General features: G+C 42.7%; 1 protein-coding gene across 4 annotated transcripts in view; it reads right to left on the bottom strand.

The window, feature by feature from the left end:
- UVRAG (UV radiation resistance associated) overlaps positions 1-20657 on the bottom strand; it is a 311056-nt gene extending 290399 nt beyond the window's left edge. For all 4 annotated transcript variants that reach the window (XM_064365305.1, XM_012469641.3, XM_064365303.1 and 1 more), the window contains exon 1: positions 20349-20657. In XM_064365305.1, the coding sequence (XP_064221375.1) occupies positions 20349-20465 (117 nt within the window). In that variant the 5' untranslated portion in view covers positions 20466-20657. The remainder of the gene's footprint in view (positions 1-20348) is intronic.
- Between the last annotated feature and the right edge of the window lie 3220 nt (positions 20658-23877).

The following is a 23877-nucleotide window of genomic DNA, read 5'->3' as shown; positions in this document are numbered from 1 at the left end:
AGAAGCAGTGCTCGAGGCCATCTTCTTTATTTTTCAGATAAGAAAACTGAGGCCCTACTCAGTAAAGGGATTTACCCATGTTCACATTGTTAGTAAGTAGCAAAATGCAGATTTGGACACAGGCTTGATCCCCTGGACTGGGTACACCATGTATTTGCTTCCCAAACACCCTGTTTCAAAACCTTTGAGACATCTTTGCCTTTCAAACCTCCCATGTTCCCCTTCCCATTTCTAATTGGCCATCTAGATCCATCAATTCTTTCTTCACAATTTCTTTGGTATACACTGCTTCTTTTCCACCCACTTCATTCACTGCCCTAAAGCTACTGTTGTTCATACTATGAAAAACCAGCTGCCCTCTCCTGTGCATGTATCAACTTCCTCTTCTGCAAACAAGAGTGCACTTTCAAATAGCAAGCTCTATGTAATTCCTTAAGAAGGTGCAAGTCATCAAAAAGCATTAAAGTTTAACATGCTGATTTCAGGCAGAATTTGTATTTGAAACCCAGCAAGATTAGCAGCTATAACTTGGTAATTCTAACTAAAAAATCTTCACCTCTTCCCTTCCATTATTTCTTTCCTATTACCTCCTTTTCTTTGCCCTGGAACTAACTTTTATGTAACAATGTCCTCCCATTTTAATCAAGCTTTACTAAAATACAGTTCATCATCCTTCAGTATCCTTAGGGGAATTAATTTCAGAACAGCCACCACCCTATTCCCCCACCACCACAGCTAAAAAAAATCTGCAGATGCTCAAGTCCCTGATATAAAATGGCATAGTATGCATATAACCCATGCAACATCCTCTTGTATACTTTAAATCATCTCTAGATTACTTATAATATCTAATGCAAGGTAAATCCTATCTAAATAGTTGTTATACTGTATTGGGTTTTTTTGCACTTTTTTAAAATTGTGATAATGTTTTGATTTGGTTTTTTCAGGCTTGTCAAGTGAGGAACTGGGAGTAGAGAAGGAACAAAGAAATCTCTAACTGGTTTTGATCAACTAGTTGTGAACACATCTGCATTTGACTAGCCTATTGAGATTTTTTTTTTTTCTGAATATTTTCTATCTGTAATTGGTTGAATCCAGAATCCACAGATGCAGAGGGCCAATTGTAAATTCAAATTATCATCTTCTGAATTTATAGCTCTTACCATCCACATTCTCATGTCTTTATAATTCTCTCCTATATATTCCAACCTAAGAAACCAAAGTATTTCAATATTTCTTGAGTACTCATGATGTGCCAGGCACTAAGCAATAAAGCAAAGGTCTAAATACCTCTGAGTACATTTCCTCCATAAATGCAAAAAAATTAAAAGCCCCAGTCTCTGACTCATTTCCATTTCTGCACCAAGAAATGTTTATTAAGAGCAAATAAGATAGTCTTTTACAGATGTTTAACCCCAATAGGGAAAACTGAACAGACGGGAATAAGCCACCCACAACATTAAGGCTAACGCCTGTGTAACAGTCTGTATGCTACTACAGCACTAGAATAAGAGAATCCCAAGTACAAATTGAGTTTGAGTCCATCTACGTAAAAAAAAAAACAAATGGGGGGTGCTGCAGTTCAAAATCCAGTTTTGAGCTATTTATTTTAGCGCTACCAAACACAGCTTTTGTGATACAGAATAAACCTAGCAGGACTGAGTTTAAGTCCCAGCTTCGCTATTGCACTTGGAAATGTATTTAACCTCTCTAAGCTTCAGATACTTCACTGTAAAACAGAGCTAATAATAGTTTCAACCTCACAGAGCTGTAATGAGGAGTAGAGTAAGTGTAAAGTGCTTAGAACACAGGGCTAGTACATACGATAGTTCAATAATACTACCACTATTATCAATTATCCTAAAGTTTCCTCAGCCTTTAGCGGTAAGTTTACCTGTAGTTTCAAAATCTAGCCACCTAATTCAAGCTTTTACAGGTTCATGAAGGTACAGGCAAATGTGAAACTGAAAAATGGTGTTTTAATTCCAACAAGCAAACAAAGTAAGGTAGTAGTTGGGGAGAAGCCTGAATTTAAAACCAAAACAGTTGGGTTTCAACTCTAGCTCGGTCATATTCTTTTCTAGGCCTTGGTTTTTCACCTGTTAGAGCAGAAGGGCATGGTTCTAACTACTATGGCTAAAAATACTGTGAGAATTGTTTTAAAGAGATTAGCTACTAAAAAGACAAGGCAGAATGGCAAAAGATAAAAAGGGAAGGATGAGAAAGTCATTGATGAGTAATTTTTAAAGGATATTTCTGGAATGACTGTGATAATGAGCTATAAATCTCAACTGCAAAAAAAATATGGCAGCAAAAGATAATCACTAATTGGACTAAAATGAACACCTGTGTTAAAGCAGACCATACAAAATAGGTCATTCTTGTCATCCCAAACTAAAACAGGGTTGAGAGGCGAGGAGTAACAGTGCACATTGCTCTAAGAATGTAATTCTCTGCAAGCCTGGCTGCTGAAACTGCTGAAACCAGTTTTAACATTTATCCTTTTTATACAACCTCTAACCTTTTGTTTGTTTTCTCTCTCTCTTTTTTTTTTTTTTTTTTTTTTGAGATGTCGCCAGGCTGGAGTGCAGGGGCGCTATCTCAGCTCACTGCAACCTCTGCCTCCGGGTTCAAGCAATTATCCTGCCTCAGCCTTCTGAGTGGCTGGAACTACAGGCGCACACCATCACACCCAACTAAATTCTTGTATTTTTAGTAAAGACAGGGTTTCACTATGTTGGCCAGGATGGTCTCGATCTCTTGATCTCGTGATCCACCCACCTCGGCCTCCCAAAGTGCTGAGATTACAGGCATGAGCCACCGCGCCCGGCCCATGCATTGTCTTAAGTGTCTCCCTACAGACTGTTAATGCAAGGGCATGCACACACACACACACACACACACACACACACACACACACACAAAGAATCACAGTTGAGAAATCAGACAATACCTTGACTGGGTGACCAAAATTAACATTACCAATGAAGGACAAATGAACATCCAGAAGTGATACCTTATGAAGGACATATTATCACCCATGCAATACTCCAAATGAAAATGTATAATCTGAATCTAATCATGAGGGAAACATCAGACAAACAGAAAATGAGGAATGCTCTATTTTTTTTAAAAGGGAGCAGGATCTGTATTATGATAGTGACATTTAAAATAAGACAAAGAAAAGCTGTGAAAATGTTCTACATTAAAGGAGACACAACAGTTAAATGTAATGCTACCTACCCTAGACTAGATCCTGAACTGGATGAGGAAAATTTCTATAAAGGACATTATGGAATCAACTGATGAACCTCAGATTAAAGTATCAATATTAAATTTACTGATGTTGATAACTATGCTGTGGATATGAAAGAGAATATCCCTATTCTGGGAAATACACACTCAAGTATTTAAGGGTAAAGAGTCATGATGTATCTAACAGCTTTAAATGATTGACATAAGATTATGTATCTGTATACATATTCAGAAAGAGAGCAGGCTTACAAATGAAGCAAATGGAGTAAAATGTTAACAGACAAATCTGGGTAACAGGTATGCAGGTATTCTGTAAAACAGAAATTTATGAAATAAAGTGTTTCATTTTTGCAATTTTTCCATAAGCTTGAAATTCTTCCCAAATAAAAATTTAAAAAATAAAATAAAGACTGTTCTTTTCTACCTACAGGATAATGTCCAAATTCCAAATTCCAAAGCATGGTATACATGGCCCTTTATAATCTAACTCCAAACTATTAGTACTACTTCTCTCTGACACTGTGATATAAGAAATGTATGTCTTCAGCCCTGGTTTCAAGCACACAGCTCCTAAAACCCTTGGTATAGGGGGACAGAAGCATCTTTTGTTATAATGTAATAATTGGTAGTTTCCAGTTCCTGACACAAGAGCTCCTAAGACCCCTGCAATCTCTGGAGTGAATCTTTTGCATGCTAATGAGATAACTGGTGGTTGGAGTCCCTCAGAGAGCTTCAGGACAGAAACACAGAGGCGTGATTAGGGGGGTAGAACTTTTAGCTCTATCCCTGACGTCCAGCAAGGGGAGAGAGGCTGGAGATTGAGTTAATCACCAAGAGCCAATGATATAATCAATCATGGCTACATGAGGTCCTACATAATAGGACCTCAACCCTAAACAACAGAGCTTGGAGAGCTTCTGCAATGGTGGACACATACACGTGCTAGGAAAGTGGCACATCCAGAGAGGGCATGGAAGCTCCACGGCCCTTCACCCATACCTTGCCCTATTTATCTCTTCCATTGGCTGTTCCCAGGTTGTATCCTTTATCATGAACCTATAATAATAAATAAAATGTTTTCTTGAGTTCTGTGAGCCATTCTAGCAAATTACTGAACACAAGGAGAAGCTCATGGTAACCTTCAATTTATAACTGATAGCTGAGAAGTAAAGGAGCCCTGAGACCTGGGACTTGCAACTGACATCTGAAGTGGGAGCAGCCTTACAGGACTGAGCCCTTAACTTGTAGGCCATAACTCCTGGTAAATAGCATCAGAATTGAACTGAATGCAAGGATACTTGTCAGAAGTGTCATAAGTGGAACAGTACAGACTGTCCCAGGTACAGATGGTCCCTGACTTACGAGATTTGACTTAATGATGTTTTTACTTTACGAAAGCATGGAAGTAAAATGCATTCAGTAGAAATCGTACATGGAGTACCCATACGACCATCCTGTTTTTCACGTTCAGGTCAGCATTCAATAAATTACATGAGTAAATTACGTGAGATATTCAATACTTTTTTTAAAATTAGCTTTGTGTTAGACGATTTTGCCCAACTATAGGCTAATGGAAAGTGTGTGAGAACACAGACTAGGCTAAGCTACGGTGTTCAAGAGGTTAGGTGCATTAAATGAACTTTCAACTTAGCGATGTTTTCAATTTACAGTGGGTTCATCAGGACATAACCCCATCATTAAGTCCAAAGGCATCTGTACTCTCCAACTCTTTTCCACCGTCCTCCCCTAAGCTCCTAAACTCTGGCCTCACTTAATTATCCACCATTCCTTTTTATACCTTCTTACCTTTTTGCTCAAGCTAGTCCCTCTGCTAGATGCATTTCCCGTCTTTCCCACTTCAGTATTTTTTTTTGAACCATCTCTTATATTACACTAAAATGGCCTAGTGACATACTTGTCTTACTCATTAGATTATGAGTCCCTCTAGGGCAAGGACACACTTATCCTGTATCTTCAGTGCCTGACAAATGGAAATAGCAATGACAGGAGCAACAACTAACATTTTTTGAACACTTACCATAAACCCAGCACCTTTTTAGGGAAATTTATGACTCTTTTAATCCTCTCAACAACCCTACAGGCTAGGCTATTATTATGCCCATTTACCTAAGTCTCCCTGAGGCATACATAGATTAAATAACTTCCAGAGTCCTTAATTTAGTTTAGGAATATAGGAAATGGCTGGACCAGAACTTAAACACAAGCAATCAGGTTCTAGTGTCCATATTCTTAACCACTGTGGGATACATGATAGAAACTCAAAATATAACTGTTGAACTAATGATGGTATAGAACAGAGTTGAACACAGTATTTGTAGAATGAAAATATTTGAGATAAAAGCATTTGGCAATTGAAGAAATGGAGGCACACAAGTGTGCACAGAGCTACAGATAACCTAGTCTTCTCACTGTAAAGGTTAAGACCCTGAGGATCAGAACAAAGCGATTCTTCCAAAGTTACCTTAGTCACACTGAGGACCAGCCTTACAACAAGTCTTCCTATGCAACCGCATTAAATGGGTGGATCATGAGGTCAAGAGATCGAGACCATCCTGGTCAACATGGTGAAATCCCGTCTCTACCAAAAATACAAAAATTAGCTGGGCATGGTGGCGAGTGCCTGTAGTTCCAGCTACTCGGGAGGCTGAGGCAGGAGAATTGCTTGAACCCAGGAGGCAGAGGTTGCGGTGAGCCGAGATCACGCCATTGCACTCCAGCCTGGGTAACAAGAGTGAAACTCCATCTCGGAAAAAAAAAAAAAAAAAAAAAGAATACTTACTTGCTGTAAGAAGCTGCAAAACCATATTCAAGGATATTCTGGTATTCCAAGAATAATAGAAGTTGGAGAAAGAAGTACGCTAGAGTATAATGCAGTATGTGATACACAGAAGGAATTTAATACCAATTAATTGGCCAGGCGTGGTGGCTCACAATTGTAATCCCAGCACCTTGAGAGGCCGAGGCGGGCAGATTATTTGAGGTCAGGAGTTCGAGACCAACCTGGCCAACAGGGCAAAACCCCATCTCTACTAAAAATACAAAACTTAGCCAGGCGTGGTGGCATGCACCTGTAATCCCAGCTACTTGGGAGGCTGAGGCACGAGAATTGCTTGAACCCAGGAGGTGGAGGTTGCAGTGAGCAGAGATCGTGCCACTGCACTCCAGCGTGGATGACACAGTGAGACTTTGTCTCAAAAAAATAAAAAGAAAAGGTCAGGCACAGTGGCTCACGCCTGTAATCCCGGCACTTTGGGAGGCCGAGGCAGGTAGATCATGAGGTCAAGAGTTCGAGACCAGCCTAGCCAATATGGTGAAACCCTGTCTCTACTAAAAATACAAAAATTAGCCAGGTGTGGTGGTGCGTGCCTGTAGTCCCAGCTACTCAGGAGGCTGAGGCAGGAAAATCTGAACCCAGAAGGCGAAGGTTGCAGTGAGCACAGACTGTGCCACTGTATTCCAGTCTGGATGAGAGAGCGAGTCTCTCTCTCAAAAATAAATAAATAAATAAAATAAAAACAAAAAGAAGACAAATATTTCATGGCACATGAAAATTAGTAATTTCAGTATCTTTAAAGTTTTATTGGAATACAGCCATACTCATTTGTGAACATATAGTAATGGGTTTTTTCTGCACTACAGCTACCAGTTGAGTATTTGCTACTAAGACCCTAGGAGGACTAAGACAGAAACATGTTAACTAACTGGTCCCTCACAGAGAAGCTCGCTAACCCCCTTCTCTCTCATGCATCAGAAAGTAAGGTCCATAAAGGCAGTGCCTCTATCTTGCTTGCTGTTTTATTTCCAGCACCTAGACAGTCCCTGGCATTTACAGGCATTCACATTTGTGCAATGTTAAGTAAGTGAGGAATTACTCAAATGAACTTTAAGAAGCCAAACAAAATGGGTCATAGTTAAGAAAGTCTTTCAATTGCACTGATCCTTACAGGATACCTTAAAGAAGAGAAGAATGTCATTGAGAAAAGTGATATTGCCTTCATTCACTAAAACGTTAATGTCCAGGTATATAGGAGAAGCAGCTTTCTAATTTTTTTAGTTTTTGGATAGTTATACAAATCAAAAATGCAGCAATTCTGCAGTTAAGAAATTCTGTAATTTAGCCAGGTACTGTGGCACACATCTACAGTCCCAGCTATTCCAGAGGCTAACGCAGAAGGATTCATTTGAACCCAGGAGTTCAAGGTTGTAGTGCATTACCTGTGAATAGCCGCTACACTTCAGCCTAACCCTGAACAATATAATGAGACCCAGTGTCTCAAAAAAAGAAATTCTGTAACTCTGCAGTGTCTTCATCTAATAATCAGACTGGCCAGGGACTGCGGCTCACGCCTATAATCCCAACACTTTGGGAGGTCAAGGTGGGTGGATTGCTTGAGCTCAGGAATTTGAGACCAGCCTGGGCAACATGACAAAACCCTATCTCCACCAAAAATAAGTACAAAAATTAGCCAGGTATGGTGGCACATACCTGTAGTCCTGGCAGCAAAACCCTGTCTCTACACCTATCTCTACCAAAAAAAATAATATATATATATACACACATACACACACACACATATATATATATGTATGTATGTATGTGTGTGTGTGTGTGTATATATATATATATATATATATATGTATGTATGTATATATATATCGGTTTTGCCATGTTGGGCAGGCTGGTCTCCAATAAAATATATATTATAATTTAGATAGATAGATAGATAAGCCAGGCATGGTGGTGCATGCCTGTGGTCTCAGCTACTCAGGAGGCTAAGGTGGGAGGATCACCTAAGCCCAGGGAAGTCAAAATTGCAGGTGAGCCATGATTGTGCCACTGTATTCCAGCCTGGGCAATCTTGTCTGAGAAAATTAATTAATCATCATCATCATCATTATCATCATCATCATCAGACTGGTATCTTTTTTTTTTAAGAGATGGAGGTCTCACTATGTTGCCTAGGCTGGACTCAAACTCCTGGCCTCCAGCAATCCTCCTGCCTCAGTCTCCCAGGTAGGCTAGGATTACAGGTGCATAGCACCACGCCCAATTTATACTGATGTTTTTGATAGAAGTGTATGACTATCACCAGTCAACCAATCACTCCAGAGCACCTAGGCAGCTACTCTTTATTTTTATATTTATATTAAACATCTGCCATGTAGAATAAATTCCAATAAGTCAATTCATGAAAACAAGTCTGAAATACCTACTACATATATAAATCTATAATGGTACCAATTCTATCCTGTAATGAGTATAGTGCTGTAAAATACCCAAGACCTGTAACGAGTACCCCACAGCCTACCTGCCTACCTTGCTTCATAATCTATTTTCAGAACAAAATCCAGAAAGCTTTCTTCATGTTGCTGCTTCTCATGGATGCCTAGATATTAATGTTTTAGTGGATTAAAGCAATACTGATTTCCTTGAGGACAATCTTATTTTCATTAAAAGGAGACAATGTTAAAAAAAAAAAGGCTTTTCAAAATCCAAGACTATTTTTATTTCGTATTGTTTAAAAGTTTCGTTTTCTGGATTAGCTCTCATACAAAAGAATGACTGGAATTGAGGAAGGAAATAATTCATAGCCCCTGAAAGACATAAGTAGGTTGGCAAACACAATACTCACAGTACTGAAATCCTGTGCCTAACAATTCAAAGAAGGCACTTTAAAAGTATCTATTAAATAAATGGCTCTCAGTTTTTCCTACTCCTCGCTCAGAATTAGTTATTTTTTGTTGTTGTTTTTTGCTTTGTTTTTTTTAGACAGAGTTTCACTCTTGTCACCCAGGCTGGAGTGCAGTGGCACGACATCAGCTCACTGCAACCTCTGCCTCCCTTCAAACAATTCTCCTGCCTCAGCTTCCCAAGAGCTGAGATTACAGGCACCTGCTACCATACCCAGCTAATTTTTTATATTTTTAGTAGAGATGAGGTTTCGCCATGTTGGGCAGGCTGGTCTCAAACTCCTGACCTCAAGTGATCCACCTGCCTCGGCCTCCCAAAGTGCTGGGATTACAGGCATGGGTCACCGCGCCCAGCCCAGAATTAGTTTTAACATAGGCTAATGTGAACACATGAATTACTTGTATTAACATTACAGTGTTAAACTCTCAGTCACAAAAGGTAGTCATGTTAAATAGTATAAAGTTTTTCCTGGAAAAAAAAAAAACAGATCATAAGCCCGATTCTCATGTTTACTTTTATGATTTACTAAGTCTGATTCTCACTTTTACGTTTTCCGTTTTTTCTTTCCCAGGAGTCTGTTGAAAAAGCCAAAGGTTGCCACTAGTTTCAGCTTCCTGGTATTCCTCATTATTTTCAAAAACATCTGACTGCATCTTTTGGACATTATAAAAACCACAGTAGGAAAAAATGTCAGCTATTTCAATGGACCAACAAAGTGAGAATCCAAAGTGGTAAGTTCTGATGCTCAACTTCAGCATTATCTGTCTTGGCCTCTTAATAAACACACTCTAATAGCGTTTTCACAAAGAATGGGTAAGTAAAATGCATAATAACATTACCACTAAATAGGGTCTACAGCAATCAACACCAAATATTATACAGAATAAAACCCTTGCCATCAAAAAACCCACAACCGCCAGATGGTTGCTCTTTCAGAAACTTAAAGAGGTAGAGAACAGAAGTTCTTAAGTAGAATATTCAAAAACAAAAAAAAGATAGGCATAGTAAGTACTCAGGGACAAAACAGGAAGACTGGCCATTTAAGCTCCAGAGGGACATTCCAAAGTTTCACTCTAATTCACACCATAAAAGGGAGGTGGGAGGGTAGACTCTGAGTGTTCTGCCCTTAAAGAGAACTTTAAAATACAGTCTCTCCTCTGTTTCAATTCTAGTCTAAAATACCCAAACCTGTGAGCCTAATGTACCAAAGCATTGAGTGAAGTTTAAGAAACAAGTTCTCGGCCAGGCACAGTGGCTCACACCTGTTATCCCAACACTTTGGGAGGCCAAGGCAAAGTCAGGAGTTCAAGATCAGCCTGGCCAAGATGGTGAAACCCCTTCTCTACTAAAAATACAAAAAAAAAAATCAGCCAGATGTAGTGGTGGGAGCCTGTAATCCCAGGTACTCGGGAGGCAGAGGCAGAGAATTGCTTGAACTCAGGAGGCAGAGGCTGTAGTGAGCCAAGATCATGCCACTGCACTCCAGCCTGGGCAACAACAGAGCAAGACTTTGTCTCAAAAAAAAAAAAAAATACAGCTTCACCTCCATTTCAATTCTAGCCTAAAATCCCCAAAGTTGAGGCTAACGTGCCAAAGCATCAAGTGAAGTTTAAGAAACAAGTTCTCAGCCAGGTGTGGTGGCTCACGCCTGTAATCCCAGCACTTTGGGAAGCCGAGGCGAGCGGATCACCTAAGGTCAGGAGTTCGAGACCAGTCTGGCCAATGTGGTAAAACCCCATCGCTACTAAAATTACAAAAATTAGCTGGGCATGCTGGCAGGCGCCTATAATCCCAGCTACTAGGAAGCTGAGGCAGAAGAATCGCTTGAACCCAGGAGGCGGAGGTTGCAGTGAGCTGATATCATGCCATTGCATTCCAGCCTGGGTGACAAGAGCAAAACTCCATTTCAAAAAAAAAAAGAAACAAGTTCTCAACAAACCCCAGCCAAGCACAGTGGAACTGTTCACAAACCCAGGTTCTGTTTATTTCTCCGCCACAAGCAGGAACAAGACACAACACAGATCTGTAAACTAATGTTCTTTGCTAAATCCTTGAGGGCAAGAATAAACAGACCAAGTTTATCTGTTTCACCTCAAAAGGCTTCAGGTTTTACATCTGTAAAATTCTATGATTCAAAATTTATGTTTCCATCTTAAAATAAGATGGAAAACAAGGTTATGTGACACTAATCAAGAAGGTATACTACGAATCGTAAAATTCCAATGTCAAGTTTCCATTCTCCATGTACTCTTCTACATTTATAATCTAAAGAAGCAACTACTAAAATACTGTACAAGGCATTGAAAAAATTTAACAATATAAGACATTACTTATGTCATTAAACCTAAAACAAACCATAAAACCTAAAATGTGGCCGGGCGCAGTGGCTCACGCCTGTAATCCCAACACTTTGGGAAGCCGAGATGAGCGTATCATCTGAGGTCAGGAGTTTGAGACCAGCCTGACCAACATGGTGAAACCCCGTCTCTACTAAAAATACAAAAATTAACCAGGTGTGGTAGCAGGCACCTGTAGTCCCAGCTTCTCGGGAGGCTGAGGCAGGAGAATTGCTTGAACCCAGGAGGCGGAGGTTGCAGTGAGCCGAGGTCACGCCACTGCACTCCAGCTCGGCGCCTGGCAACAGAGCGAGACTCGTCTCAAAAAAAAAAAAAAAAACTAAAATGTTTCAACCTCTCTCTTAAGACAGATGTCTTTAATTTTCTAAAACACCTTTAGTTTATAGCTATACACAATCCAGTATGTTACAAATGACAAATTTCTTTTTCTCCCCAGCAGTAACATGTCTGATGGGTAAAAATACACAACTTATCAAAAATACACATTTGGAAACTATGAAAATCTCATTTTTTTTCATTCTACCATACACTTCACTTCAGGCCCAACTTAGTAGTTTCAATTCTGCTTGTGCTCTATTTCTAGTCAATTTCATTGCTGAATTTTCCACCACAAAGAATTGTGATCTGTGGAGAAATTTTAAAGTAAACACTAAATAAACATAACTTTTCCTTTCAAAAGAAAACTCATTTTCACAGAAAAAAGAGAAACAAACAGAAAAGAACATAAATTCCTAATAACACATTGTGACATAAAAATAATGATTTCAGGATGCTGATACCAAGTTTCTGAAGCTTCCTCATATTGTTTTATTTAAGAGAGCCAAAGCAGCACAAAAATTGCCATCAATTTATTTTGTAGATACTCAATTATGCATTACATTTTTTCTTCGAGTTACAAGGGGCTTAATAAATATTTGCAGAAGGAATAAATGCATACAGCATGGTACTACATTGCGTGAGGCACACATTCCTGATAAGATCAACGGTCTCGCCAACAAAACTGATTTTTTAACAGAAAGATGATTAAATTAGATTAACAAAAGTAGAGTATCCAAATAAACATAAATATATGAAGGGAAAATATTTATCCTGTACTGAGAAATCAAACCTTAGATCTACTTTTCTGCTTCTATCTTTTTTTTTTTTTTTTTTTTTGGGTATAGGTTTCAATATCATTGAATCCAATCTTTCCTTCTTCTCTTTAGGCTGTAAAGTTCTTCGAGGGAAAGATTCATAAACAAAAAGACTGTACCTGAGTTCCTACTAAATCATCAGCAGAGTGTCAGGCACAAGTGCTGTGGGAAATAAAATATAAAGCCTGATGGTCCCAAATTTTGAGGTAATTAAAACTTTTCACCAGAACTCGGCAAAGAATGAGTCTCTAGGGCAAATAGGAAACACCTAGAATGTAGTCCCTGTGTTGACATTCTGTGTGACTGTAAGTAAAGCCAAGCACAGTGGCTCATACCTGTAATCCCAACACTTTGGGAGGCCAAGACGAGAGAACTGCATGAAGCCAGGGCAATATAGCAAGACCCTCCCTGTCTCTACAAAATTAAAAATGAAAATTTTTAAAATGAGCCAGGCATGGTGGTATGCACCTGTGGTCCCAGCTACTTGGGAGGCTAAGGCACATAACTTGAGCCCAGGAGCTGGAGGCTGCAGTGAGCCATGATTTAATCTCCCAAGCAGAAAAATTCCAAATAATTTATGCAGATACTCTACCCTCAAGAAGAGGGAGCACAAATCTCAATCAAGTGTGGACTACACATAGTGACTTCCTTCTGAAGAGGGGAAGGGGGAAAGAGTAACCTTACAGCAGAGAAACCTGACAAACACTACCTGTGGCACTGTAATTTATAATAATAAATACATACTTTGGTCTTTGTACACAGTTCCTGGTGCAGAGCTCTTAAAACCCCTGTAATTCCCTGGGAGTCATAGGCGTGCTAGGAGAATCTTTTCATTTAATATTTGGTCTTTGACCCCAGTTCCAGACACAACGCCTAGTCCCTCAGAATTTCCTAGGTGATAGGAACATCCTTTGTTCTAATGAGGCAATTCTTTTTTTTTTTTTTTTTGCGACGAAGTTTCTCTCTTGTTACCCAGGCTGGAGTGCAATGGCGCGATCTCGGCTCACCGCAACCTCCGACTCCTGGGTTCAGGCAATTCTCCTGCCTCAGCCTCCTGAGTAGCTAGGATTACAGGCATGCACCACCATGCCGAGCTAATTTTTTTTTGTATTTTTAGTAGACACGGGGTTTCACCATGTTGACCAGGATGGTCTCGATCTCTTGACCTCGTGATCCACCCGCCTCGGCCTCCCAAAGTGCTGGGATTACAGGCGTGAGCCACCGCGCCCGGCCCATGAGACAATTTTTGGTGGGCTCCTAGAAGGAGGATGGTCACCAGAAAGACAAAGCCATGATCAGAAGCTTGGAACTTTCAGCCCCACGCCCTATCCTCCAGGAAGCAGAGAGAGGCTGAAGACTGACTTAATAACTGATCATGCCTACAAGATGAAGCCTCCATAGAAATCACAGAACTACAGGTTTTGGAGAGCTTCTGGGTTGCTGAACATGTGGAGGGTGGAGCGGCCATGAAAGGGCATGAAAGCTCTGGGCCATTTCCCCCATACTGTTCCCTATGCATATCTTCCATCTGGCTGTTCATCTGTATCCTATGTAATAGCGTTTATTTTAAAAAAAACAATAAATGGGCCGGGCGCGGTGGCTCAAGCCTGTAATCCCAGCACTTTGGGAGGCCGAGGCGGGTGGATCACGAGGTCAAGAGATCGAGACCATCCTGGTCAACATGGTGAAACCCCGTCTCTACTAATACAAAAAATTAGCTGGGCATGGTGGCGCGTGCCTGTAATCCCAGCTACTCAGGAGGCTGAGGCAGGATAATTGCCTGAACCCAGGAGGCGGAGGTTGCGGTGAGCTGAGATCACGCCATTGCACTCCAGCCTGGGTAACAAGAGCGAAACTCCGTCTCAAAAAAAAAAAAAAAACAATAAATGCAAGCAAGGTGCTTTCTTGAGTTCTGTGAGCTGCTCTAGTAAATGACTGAGGCTAGGCCGGGCGTGGTGGCTCACGCCTGTAATCCCAGCACTTTGGGAGGCCAAGGCGGGCTGATCATGAGGTCAAGAGATCGAGACCATCCAGGCCAACATGATGAAACTGTCTCTCCTACAAAAAAAATGCAAAAATTAGCTGGGCATGGTGGCATGCACCTGTAGTTCCAGCTACTTGGGAGGCTGAGGCAGCAGGATCGCTCGAACCCAGGAGGCAGAGATTGCAATAAGCCAAGATTACGCCACTGCACTATAGCTTGGCAACAGAGCAAAGCTCCGTCTCAAACAAACAAGCAAACAAAAATTTCAAATTAGTTGGGCATGGAGGCACATGCCTGTATAGTTACAGCTACTTGTCGGGGTGCTGAGGTAGGAGAATCACTTGAGCCCGGGAGGTCAAGGCTGCAGTGAGCCATGATCATGCCACTGCACTTTAGCCTGGGCAACAGAGTGAGACCCTGTCTCAAATAAGCAAACAAAGGACCCAACAAGAGATGAATGAATAAACAAAATGTAGTATATACATACAACAGAATACCATCTACCTTAAGTGAAATTCTAACATACCCTACAATACGGATGAAACTTAAGAACATCACAAAGTGATGTAAGCCAAACACAGAAGGACAAACAGTATATAATGCCACTTATATGCGGTACCCAGAGTAATCAAATTCACAGAGACAGAAAGTAGAATAGAATTTACCAGGGGCTGTGGGAGGCAAGAATGGGAGTTGTTTTCTCTTTGGGATGATGTAAACATTCTGGAAATACACAGTGATGATGGTTGTATAACATTAAGTATGCTTTTAATGCTACTATATTGTATAATTAAAAATTATTTAAACAGCAAATTTATGTTGTGTATATATTTAATCACATTTAATCACAGTCATCCAGGCTAGAGTGCAGTGGTACGATCAGGGCTCACCGCAGCCTTGACCTCCCAGGCTCAAGTAATCTTCCTGCCTCAGCCTCCCAAAGTGCTGGGGTTACAGGCACGACTGACCAGGCCTGGCCACAGTTGTTTAAAACTCAGAAAATCTAAATGAACTATGGACTTTTTTCGTCAATAATATATTAATATTGGTACGTAAATTGTAACAAATATACTACACGTTAAGGCAGATGTTAAGAATAAGTGAGGCCAGGAGCGGTGGATCATGCCTATAATCCCAGCACTTTGGGAGGCTGAGGCGGGCGATCACCTGAGGTCAAGAGTTCAAGATCAGCCTGGCCAACATGGCGAAACCTAGTCTCTACTAAAAATAGAAAAATTAGCCAGGCAAAGTGGCGCACGCCTATAATCCCAGCTACTCAAGAGGCTGAGGCAGGAGAATGACTTGAACTTGAGAGGCAGAGGTTGCGGTGAGCAGAGATTGCACCACTGCACTAGTAGAGCCTGGGTGACAGAGCGAGACTCCGTCTCAAAAAAAAAAAAAATAGTAAGTGAAACTAGTTGTAGAGTATATGGGAACTTTCTATATTATCTTCTCAATTTTTCAATAAATCTAAAACTGTTCTGACTGGACGCAGTGACTCACGTCTATAATCCCAACACTCTGGGAGGCCAAGGCAGGAGGATTTCTTGAGGTCAGGAGTTTGAGACCAGCCTGGGCAACACAGCAAGTCCCCATCTCCGCAAAAAAAAAAATTAAAAATTAGCTGGGCACAGGGCATGGTGGCTCATGCCTGTAATCCTAGCACTTTGGGAGGCCAAGGTGGGTGGATCACCTGAGGTCAGGAGTTCAAGACCAGCCTGGCCATCATAGTGAAACCCCATCTTGAAAACAAAAAAAAAATTAGCTGGGCATGGTGGCACATGCCTATAGTCTTAGATACTAGGGAGGCTGAGGCAAGACAATCACTTAAGCCCAGGAAGTTGAGGCCTCAGTGAGCCAACGATCACACCACTGCACTCCAGGCTGAGCAACAACAAGACCTTGTCTCTAAAAAAATAAAAATAAAAAAGTAGAAATACTTTTTTTCGAGACAGAGTTTCACTCTTGTAACCCAGGCTGGAGTGCAATAACGCCATCTCAGCTCACTGCAACCTCCACCTGCGGGGTTCAAGCGATTCTCCTGCCTCAGCCTCCCGAATAGCTGGAATTACAGGCACCTGCCATCATACCTGGCTAATATTTGTATTTTTAGTAGAGATGGAGTTTCACCATGTTGGCCAGGCTGGTCTCAAACTCCTGACTTCAGGTGATTCACCTGCCTTGGCCTCCCAAAGTGCTGGTATTACAGGCATGAGCCACCATGCTTGGCCAAAAATAGAAAAAAAACAGTTTCTTTGTGGGCTAGGCACGGTGGTTCACGCCTGTAGTCGCAGCACTTTGGGAGGCCAAGGTGGATGGATCACCTGAGGCCAGGAGTTCAAGACTAGTCTGTCAACATGGGGAAACCCCATCTCTACTAAAAAATACAAAAATTACCTGGGCAAGGTGGTGCACACCTGTGGTCCCAGCTACCCGGAAGGCTGAGGTGGAAGGATCACCTGAACCTGGAGGAGCAGGTTGCAGTGAGCAGAGATCATACTACCTCATTACAGCCTGGGTGACAGAGTAAGACTGTATCAAAAATCAAAAACGAAGAAAATGTGTGACTAGTTCTTGCTTAAATTACAATAAAGTAAGATCACATAGAAGCAAAAGGAGACAAAATTAAGTAATAGTCCCATTTGACACAGTCGAGGAGCTGATATGGATCATAATTAATACTCATATATGGAAAAGTTCAGGAGTTTGCAGTATTAACTTTTTAAGCATTACAGCCACTTCTAGAATCAACAGGACTTAATGAAGATTGGAATAAATGAGTCAATAATAAAAAGGATACTCTCTATCCTAAAAAGAAAATATACCTTAAAAGGTGGTTCTCAGCTAGGGGTAATTTTGCCCCTTAAGAAACATTTGGCCATGTCCGAACTTATTTTTTACTGTCAGGACTGGGGAGGTGCTACTGATATCTTGGGATGTGGCTAAACATGTAACAGCCCACCTTCGCTCCAAAATGTCAACAGTACCAAGGCTGACAAACCCCATCTTAGAAGAGGGCTGGGAACCACTGAATCTATGCTTTGAGACAACTTTATCATAGAAATCCTAAACCAACAGAGCTTGTTTATTTGTTTAGAAATATTGATACCTTGCCAACCAGTATGGGATGCATTAAAGTGTTTGGTTTTGAAAGTATTATTTAAAGGAAAGGTAACAACTGGCATTCCAATCTATCTAAAAAAAAAGGCAACAAAATAATGCTAAAAAAAAAAAACTAGTCACACATAGATACTCCATGACTATCACAAACAATACTGAGTAAAAGAAACCAGACACAAAATAATACATTTTTCACAATTCTATTTATATAAAGCTCTAGAACAGGTAAAAACTGATCTTTTATGTTAGAAGTCAGAAAAGTGGTTCCTTTAGAGAAAAAGGAAAAGTAGAGATGGAGAGAACATAAGGAGGACTTCCAGGATATTAATAATTGTGTATTTCTTTTCTTCTTTTTCTTTCTCTTTTCTTTTTTTTTTTTGATAAAGTCTCACTCTGTCGCCCAGGCTGGAGTGCAGTGGCACAATCTCGGGTCACTGCAACCTCTGCCTCCTGGGTTCAAGTGATTCTCCTGCTTCAGCCTCCCTAGTAGCTAGGATTACAAATGTGTGCCACCACATCTGGCTTTTTTTTTTTTTTTTTTTTTTTGTATTTTTAGTAGAGACGGGGTATTACAGGCGTGAGCCTCTGCGCCCAGCCAAAATTTTGTATTTCTTAATTTTTTACAAAAATTTTCAAAATTTTTGTATTTCTTACGTAGTACTTACGTAACTGTTCACTTGGTGACAATTCATCAAGTGAATATTAATAATCTGTGTACTTTACACAGATAAAACTTCAACAAAATTTTATAGATATTATTTATACACTAAAAACCGGAGCACTTTGACTCCAAAAGCTAAATTAATGTCAACTGCAAAAGTAAAAGTGCTTTGGTATATAGGCTGCCTTCCAAGAATTCAAGGATGACACCCCCAGGAAGCTGTAAATAGCACACTCAGCACTCATATAGCATTCAGCTGTACACTTAAGCCACTACATATTCATTGGCACCAATCCAAAAATTTGCCAAACACTAACAAATGAGGCTGAAATTATTCCATGAACTGTTTGCATCAGTTTTCCCAGTGTTAAACTGTTAACTATTATCAAAGAACAGGCTCCATGAAGTAAATGAAGCTTTCTTTCTTAATCCCACATGCTTTCAAAGCTCCCGTAAACTAAACACTTCTTGGCCCCTGAACTCCTTAGGACTTCTCCAGGCTGTTAACGATGCTCCTGATTCCCTCTCCCTGTATCCACCCTCACACTCTACCTCCCACACACAAAAAACCCTACATTAATGCTCACTGCAGAACGAGTCTCCCCAGCCAGACTTCTACCCTCTCCCAATGTCACAATACAATCCAAATCCCCACTACCCTCAAACTCCTACTATGCAGAAATTCCCTGCTCAACAGCATCACAAAACCAGGGCACATGGTATCTTTTCAATCCTCTTCGGTAATAGTAACACAAAAAGCCGTTGCTTCTGCAAGCTCTTCTGTCTGCCTACTCAATGGCAACCACTGTGATTATTACCTCCAACTCTTCCCTTTAGCCCCCGCCTCCTTTACTGCATTCAAATCCATTTCACTTTTCAACCACTCTCTCCCCACAACCTCTCCCTTCTTCTTTATGAATCCTTCCTCAGTCCCACTGGCAGCTTATGGAAAGTTGGAGGGATGTTATGAAGGAGCTTGCTCTGTCCTGTGTAAAGGTGGTGGAGGAAGGCTGCCGAAGTCTCAAGCACGTGCGTGGCTGCAGAGTCAAACACTGGATTCTGCAACCCAGCCCCACCACTTACTAACTGGAAGGCTCTGGGCAAGGCTCAGTGTCCTCATCTGCCAAATGGAGGTAATAAAAACAGCTATCTAACAGAGTTGTGGAAATTCAGTCAACTAATGGTCACCGAGTTCTTTGCACAAGTCCAACACGGTAAGCTCTCAATAAATGAATTTCTCCTAGGTCCTCTTCTTGGAAGGAGGAATAAACGGAGAAAGGGAAAGGTACTTTCTTTAGGTCTCTTTAATGCTAAGATTCCTACAAAATCTCCCCTTGGGGGTACAGAGGGAAGGCCACGGATATAAGGAGGGAAGTACTCTACAGATATGTGAATGAAACAAAGAGTTTTGTCGGATCCCCAAAATCAGTGTTTCCCCTTCTTACCTCCCGGCAAGGTAGAGCCAAGAAGTCCCCAACACCTTTCCCAAAGTATGAGGGAATACATGAATATATACATCAAATCCTCCTTCCACAGAGACTCCCTGGAGGGAATGAAGTAGGAAAGAGTCCTCCTCATGAATTAGGAAGTCTCAAACACATTTGTCTAAAGAGGCTGAATACTTGATTATCAGGGAAGATTAAAAAGCAAATGGTAGAATCCCCAAAGTCTCTTCCAGGGCTCTCGCACGACAGTAAGAGAGGATGGCCAGGTGGGGAAAGAAAGGGAAGTGCTTTCGCCATGGCCCTTGGGACACAGGGGCTTTCCCAGGTCCCTTGCGGGGGGGACGACGAGGGGGAGGGTCTGCTCAAGGGAATCCCCGGCTCTAAGTGTGGGGAAAAGCGGCCTCGGGCCGGGGCCCCAGGGACTTTCGATGGCTGGCTGCTTGTTTCCTCACAAGCCCATCTCCTGTAACGGGATTCTCCTAAGACTCTGGGATCTCCCGGAGGTTCGGCCATCACTGGACCCCTCCACGCACACGATCTCCCGACAGCCTTCCTCAGTCCCGCGAGCCCTCCCGGTCCTTGCTCTGGGTGTCCCGGCTCGCGGGGTCAGCCCGGAGCCAGCAGGCTCTCCAAGCTGGCCTGCCAGGATCCCTCCCGAGCGCCGCGAGCCGCGGGCTTACCTGCTGAGACGGCAGCTCCACATGCAGGGCCCGCGCGGCAGAACCGGGAGGCAGCGCCGCGGCTGGGCCCGGGGGTGGCGGGGGGACCGGGCCCCCGACCGACGCGGAGGCGCTCATCTCGATCCAGGGTCCGCCAAACGGCGGGGCGGGCGCTCCACCGGCATCGACCGCCGCCTCCTACCCTCCACCCGCCGAGCCCCTGCAGCCTAGATACCCGCCACCCAAGAGGCAGGACTGCTCCGTCCCAACACTGGCCGCCGCCGCGGCCGCCGCTGCCGCCGCCGCTGGCTAAAGAAGAGCCATATTACCGCAGTGCAACCCCTCCACCCCGCCGAGACCCGGTGCGCTCATTGGCTTAGCTCTCAAGGGGGCGGTACCCAACGGCAAAAAACGGGATGTGCTATTGGGTAGAAGGTCTGTCCATCGCCGGCCGGACTGGAGTAGGGGGCGGAGGGACTCGAGGATGGCCTCAATTGCGTCTGTCAAGCAAGAGTGAAACGTGGGGCGTTGCTTCTTTTTTTCCCAGTCTAATTGGTTCATTCACTACCAAGGGGCAGAGTCTCCTGGTGGAGCCGGAAGGGCCATTGCACGAGGTCGCTGTCAATTGTCACTAAAGGGAAAGCGGGGTGGGGTCTTGATTAGGTAGAGCGCGCTCCTGGGCTCCGGTGTCACGTGCAGGAGGAGGGAGAGTCACCTGATTAGGGAGTATCAGTCTTCTGAGCCACTTCCGCCTTTACTGGTTGCCGTGGTAACAGGCTGTGGAGGGCGGGGATCCGCTTGGAAGCCGGCTGGGTGGCGATCGCTTGTCTGCCGTGGCAGGCCCATGTGTAATCTTTTCCCGAGGCATTCTCATTGGCGTGCAGGGATTGAAAAGGAATGCTTTATGGTTCAGCAGAGAGCCACAATGCAGGATGCACTGGAACCTGAGAACCATCGGGCGGTCCCACCAGCTCTTCCACTACCAACTCCAACCCACAAGTACACGCCCCTTCCCGCACTCCTCTAACTAGTACGCTGAGCTACAAGGTGTGCCAGGCACCCAGGACGCCGATTCACCGCTTCGGGTGGGTTGCTTGTGCTGTTCCTAGAAAGCCTTTGCTACTTTTCTCCTCCTGACTTAATGTTTTCTTATCTATCAGTCTCAGCTGGGGCAGGAGTCCCTTCTTTCAGAAGGCTTCTCTGAGCCTCTCTGGGACCTTGAGTTAGGAACCTTGACTCTACCATGATCTGGATTATTCTATTAATTTTTTTTTGACAGTGCCTCATTCTTTTGCCTTGGTTGGAGTGCAGTGGCACGATCAGGGATCACTGCAGACTCGACCTCCTGGGCTCAAGTGATCCTCACGCCTCAGCATCCTGAGTAGCTGGGAATACAGGCATATGCCACCACGACCAGCTAATTTTTAAATTTTTTATAAAGATAGGGTCTGGCCATATTTCCGAGGCTAGTCTCAAACTCCCAGGCTCAAACGATCGGCTCCGGCCTCCGCCTCCCAAAGTGTTGGGATTACAGGCACAAGCCACTGGGCCTGGCCACATTGTCTTTTAACACACACAAGCAGCCACCCTCCACACACACAGTGAATTCCTCAAGCAAAGGGACCTTGTCTGGTTCATCTCTGCATCCCCAGTGCCTGACAGAGAATCAGGAAATGGTTTTTGTTCAGTGAAGGCCCAGCTCAAATGACACCTCTTCCATGAAGACTTCTGCGATCCACAATAATAGCATCTCCAGCAATTGCTTCTATAATAAATAGCATGAGTCATTCTGCAGGATATTGATCTTCCTTTTTTTTACCCCTAGACTGAATTTTTCCACCACTTGACTGAACATAGCAGAAAGAACATAGTGTTTTAGAGTCAGACATGATAGGAATCAGGCACTCTGGAATCTTGGCTCTGCCACCTTTGAGCTCTGTATCCCAGGGCAAGTGAGTTCCCCTCTCTCAGATTTAAAATAGCAACAGGGTTGCTGTAGGGATTAAAGTAAATCAGCATATGTAAAGTGCCCACACAGGACCTGGCACATAATACTTGGATTTTAAATTTTTAAACAAAATGTAAGCATACTGTCTTTCCAGGGCGTTTAGAGGCCTGAAAAACACCTTGGATCTTTTCTCAGAGCTGGACCACAAAGATGTCACACTGTCTCCTGTTCTGACACATTGAGTGGTTCCTCGTGGCTGAAGCCTGGGGTGCGTGGTCAGGTGTTTGTTGAGAAAGGAGTCTCCGGGAAATCCCAAATCTTGTCTGGTTGAACTCATGTGGTGCCAAGATCTGGGGGGAATTTCACACAAAACACATTTCTGTTTCTAAGCTGTATTAGTTTTCTGAGGCTGCTATACCACATTATCACAAACTGGGTATCTTGAAACCTCAGAAATTCTCTCACTGTTCAGGAGTGCAGGATCCTGAAATCCAGGTGTCAGGAGGGCTATGCTCTATCAGAAGATTCTAGGGGAGATCCTTCCTTACGTGTTCCAGCTCCTGATAGCTCTAGTTTCTTACCTAGTGGTTGCTAACTTCAATCCCTGCTTTTGTCATCACATGGCCTTCTCTTATTCCTATGTTTTCTCTTTCTTCTTTCTTTCTTTTTTTTTTTTTTGAGATGGAGTTTCACTCTTGTTGCCCAGGCTGGAGTGCAATGGCATGATCTCAGCCCACCAAAACCTTCGCCTCCCAGGTTCAAGCAGTTCTCCTGCCTCAGCCTTGGTCCCAAGTAGCTGGGATTACAGACATGCGCCACCATGCCTGGCTAATTTTGTATTCTTTAGTAGAGACGGGGTTTCTCCATGTTGGTCAGCCTGGTCTCGAACTCCCGACCTCAGGTGATGTGCCTGCCTCAGCCTCCCAAAGTGCTGGGATTACAGGCATGAGCCACTGCACCCAGCCTAAAGACAATGTCTTTATAAAAGAAAGAAGATGGGGCACAGTGGCTCAGGCCTGTAATCCCAGCAATCTGAGAGACTGAGGTGGGCGGGTCACTTGAGGTCAGGAGTTTGAGACCAGCCTGGCCAACATGGTGAAACCCCGTCTCTACTAAAAATACAAAAATTAGCCAGGCATGGTGGTGGACACCTGTAATCCCAGCTATTTGGGAAGCTAAGGAGAATTGCTTGAGCCCAGAAGGCGGAGGTTGCAGTGAGCCGAGATCGTGCCACAGCCTGGGTGGTAGAGCAAGAATCTGTTTCCAAAAAAAAAAAAAAAAGACATTGTCTTTTTATTTAGGGCCTACCCAGATAATTTAGATTTCATCTTGAGATTCTTCATTACATCTGCAAATACCGTTTTTTCAAATAAGGTCATAGTAACAGGGTCCAAGTGTTAGAACATGGACATATCTTTTAGGGGGCCATCACTCAGTTAAGAAAATGGACCTAGAGAAAGAACACAGAATCACTTCTTTCTCCTTTGATGATCAGTTCTGAATATTAGCTAACTTTATCACTTCACTAGTTCAACAAATGTACACTGAGGGCTTCTCTTATCAAGCTAACTTTGCTAGATGCTGGGAAATCAGACCAAGATC

This window comes from Aotus nancymaae, unplaced genomic scaffold (assembly GCF_030222135.1).
Source record: "Aotus nancymaae isolate 86718 unplaced genomic scaffold, 86718_ANA_hifiasm-v0.15.2.pri h1tg000059l, whole genome shotgun sequence".
NCBI lineage: Eukaryota > Metazoa > Chordata > Mammalia > Primates > Aotidae > Aotus > Aotus nancymaae.
This window is presented reverse-complemented; position numbering and strand designations above follow the sequence as displayed.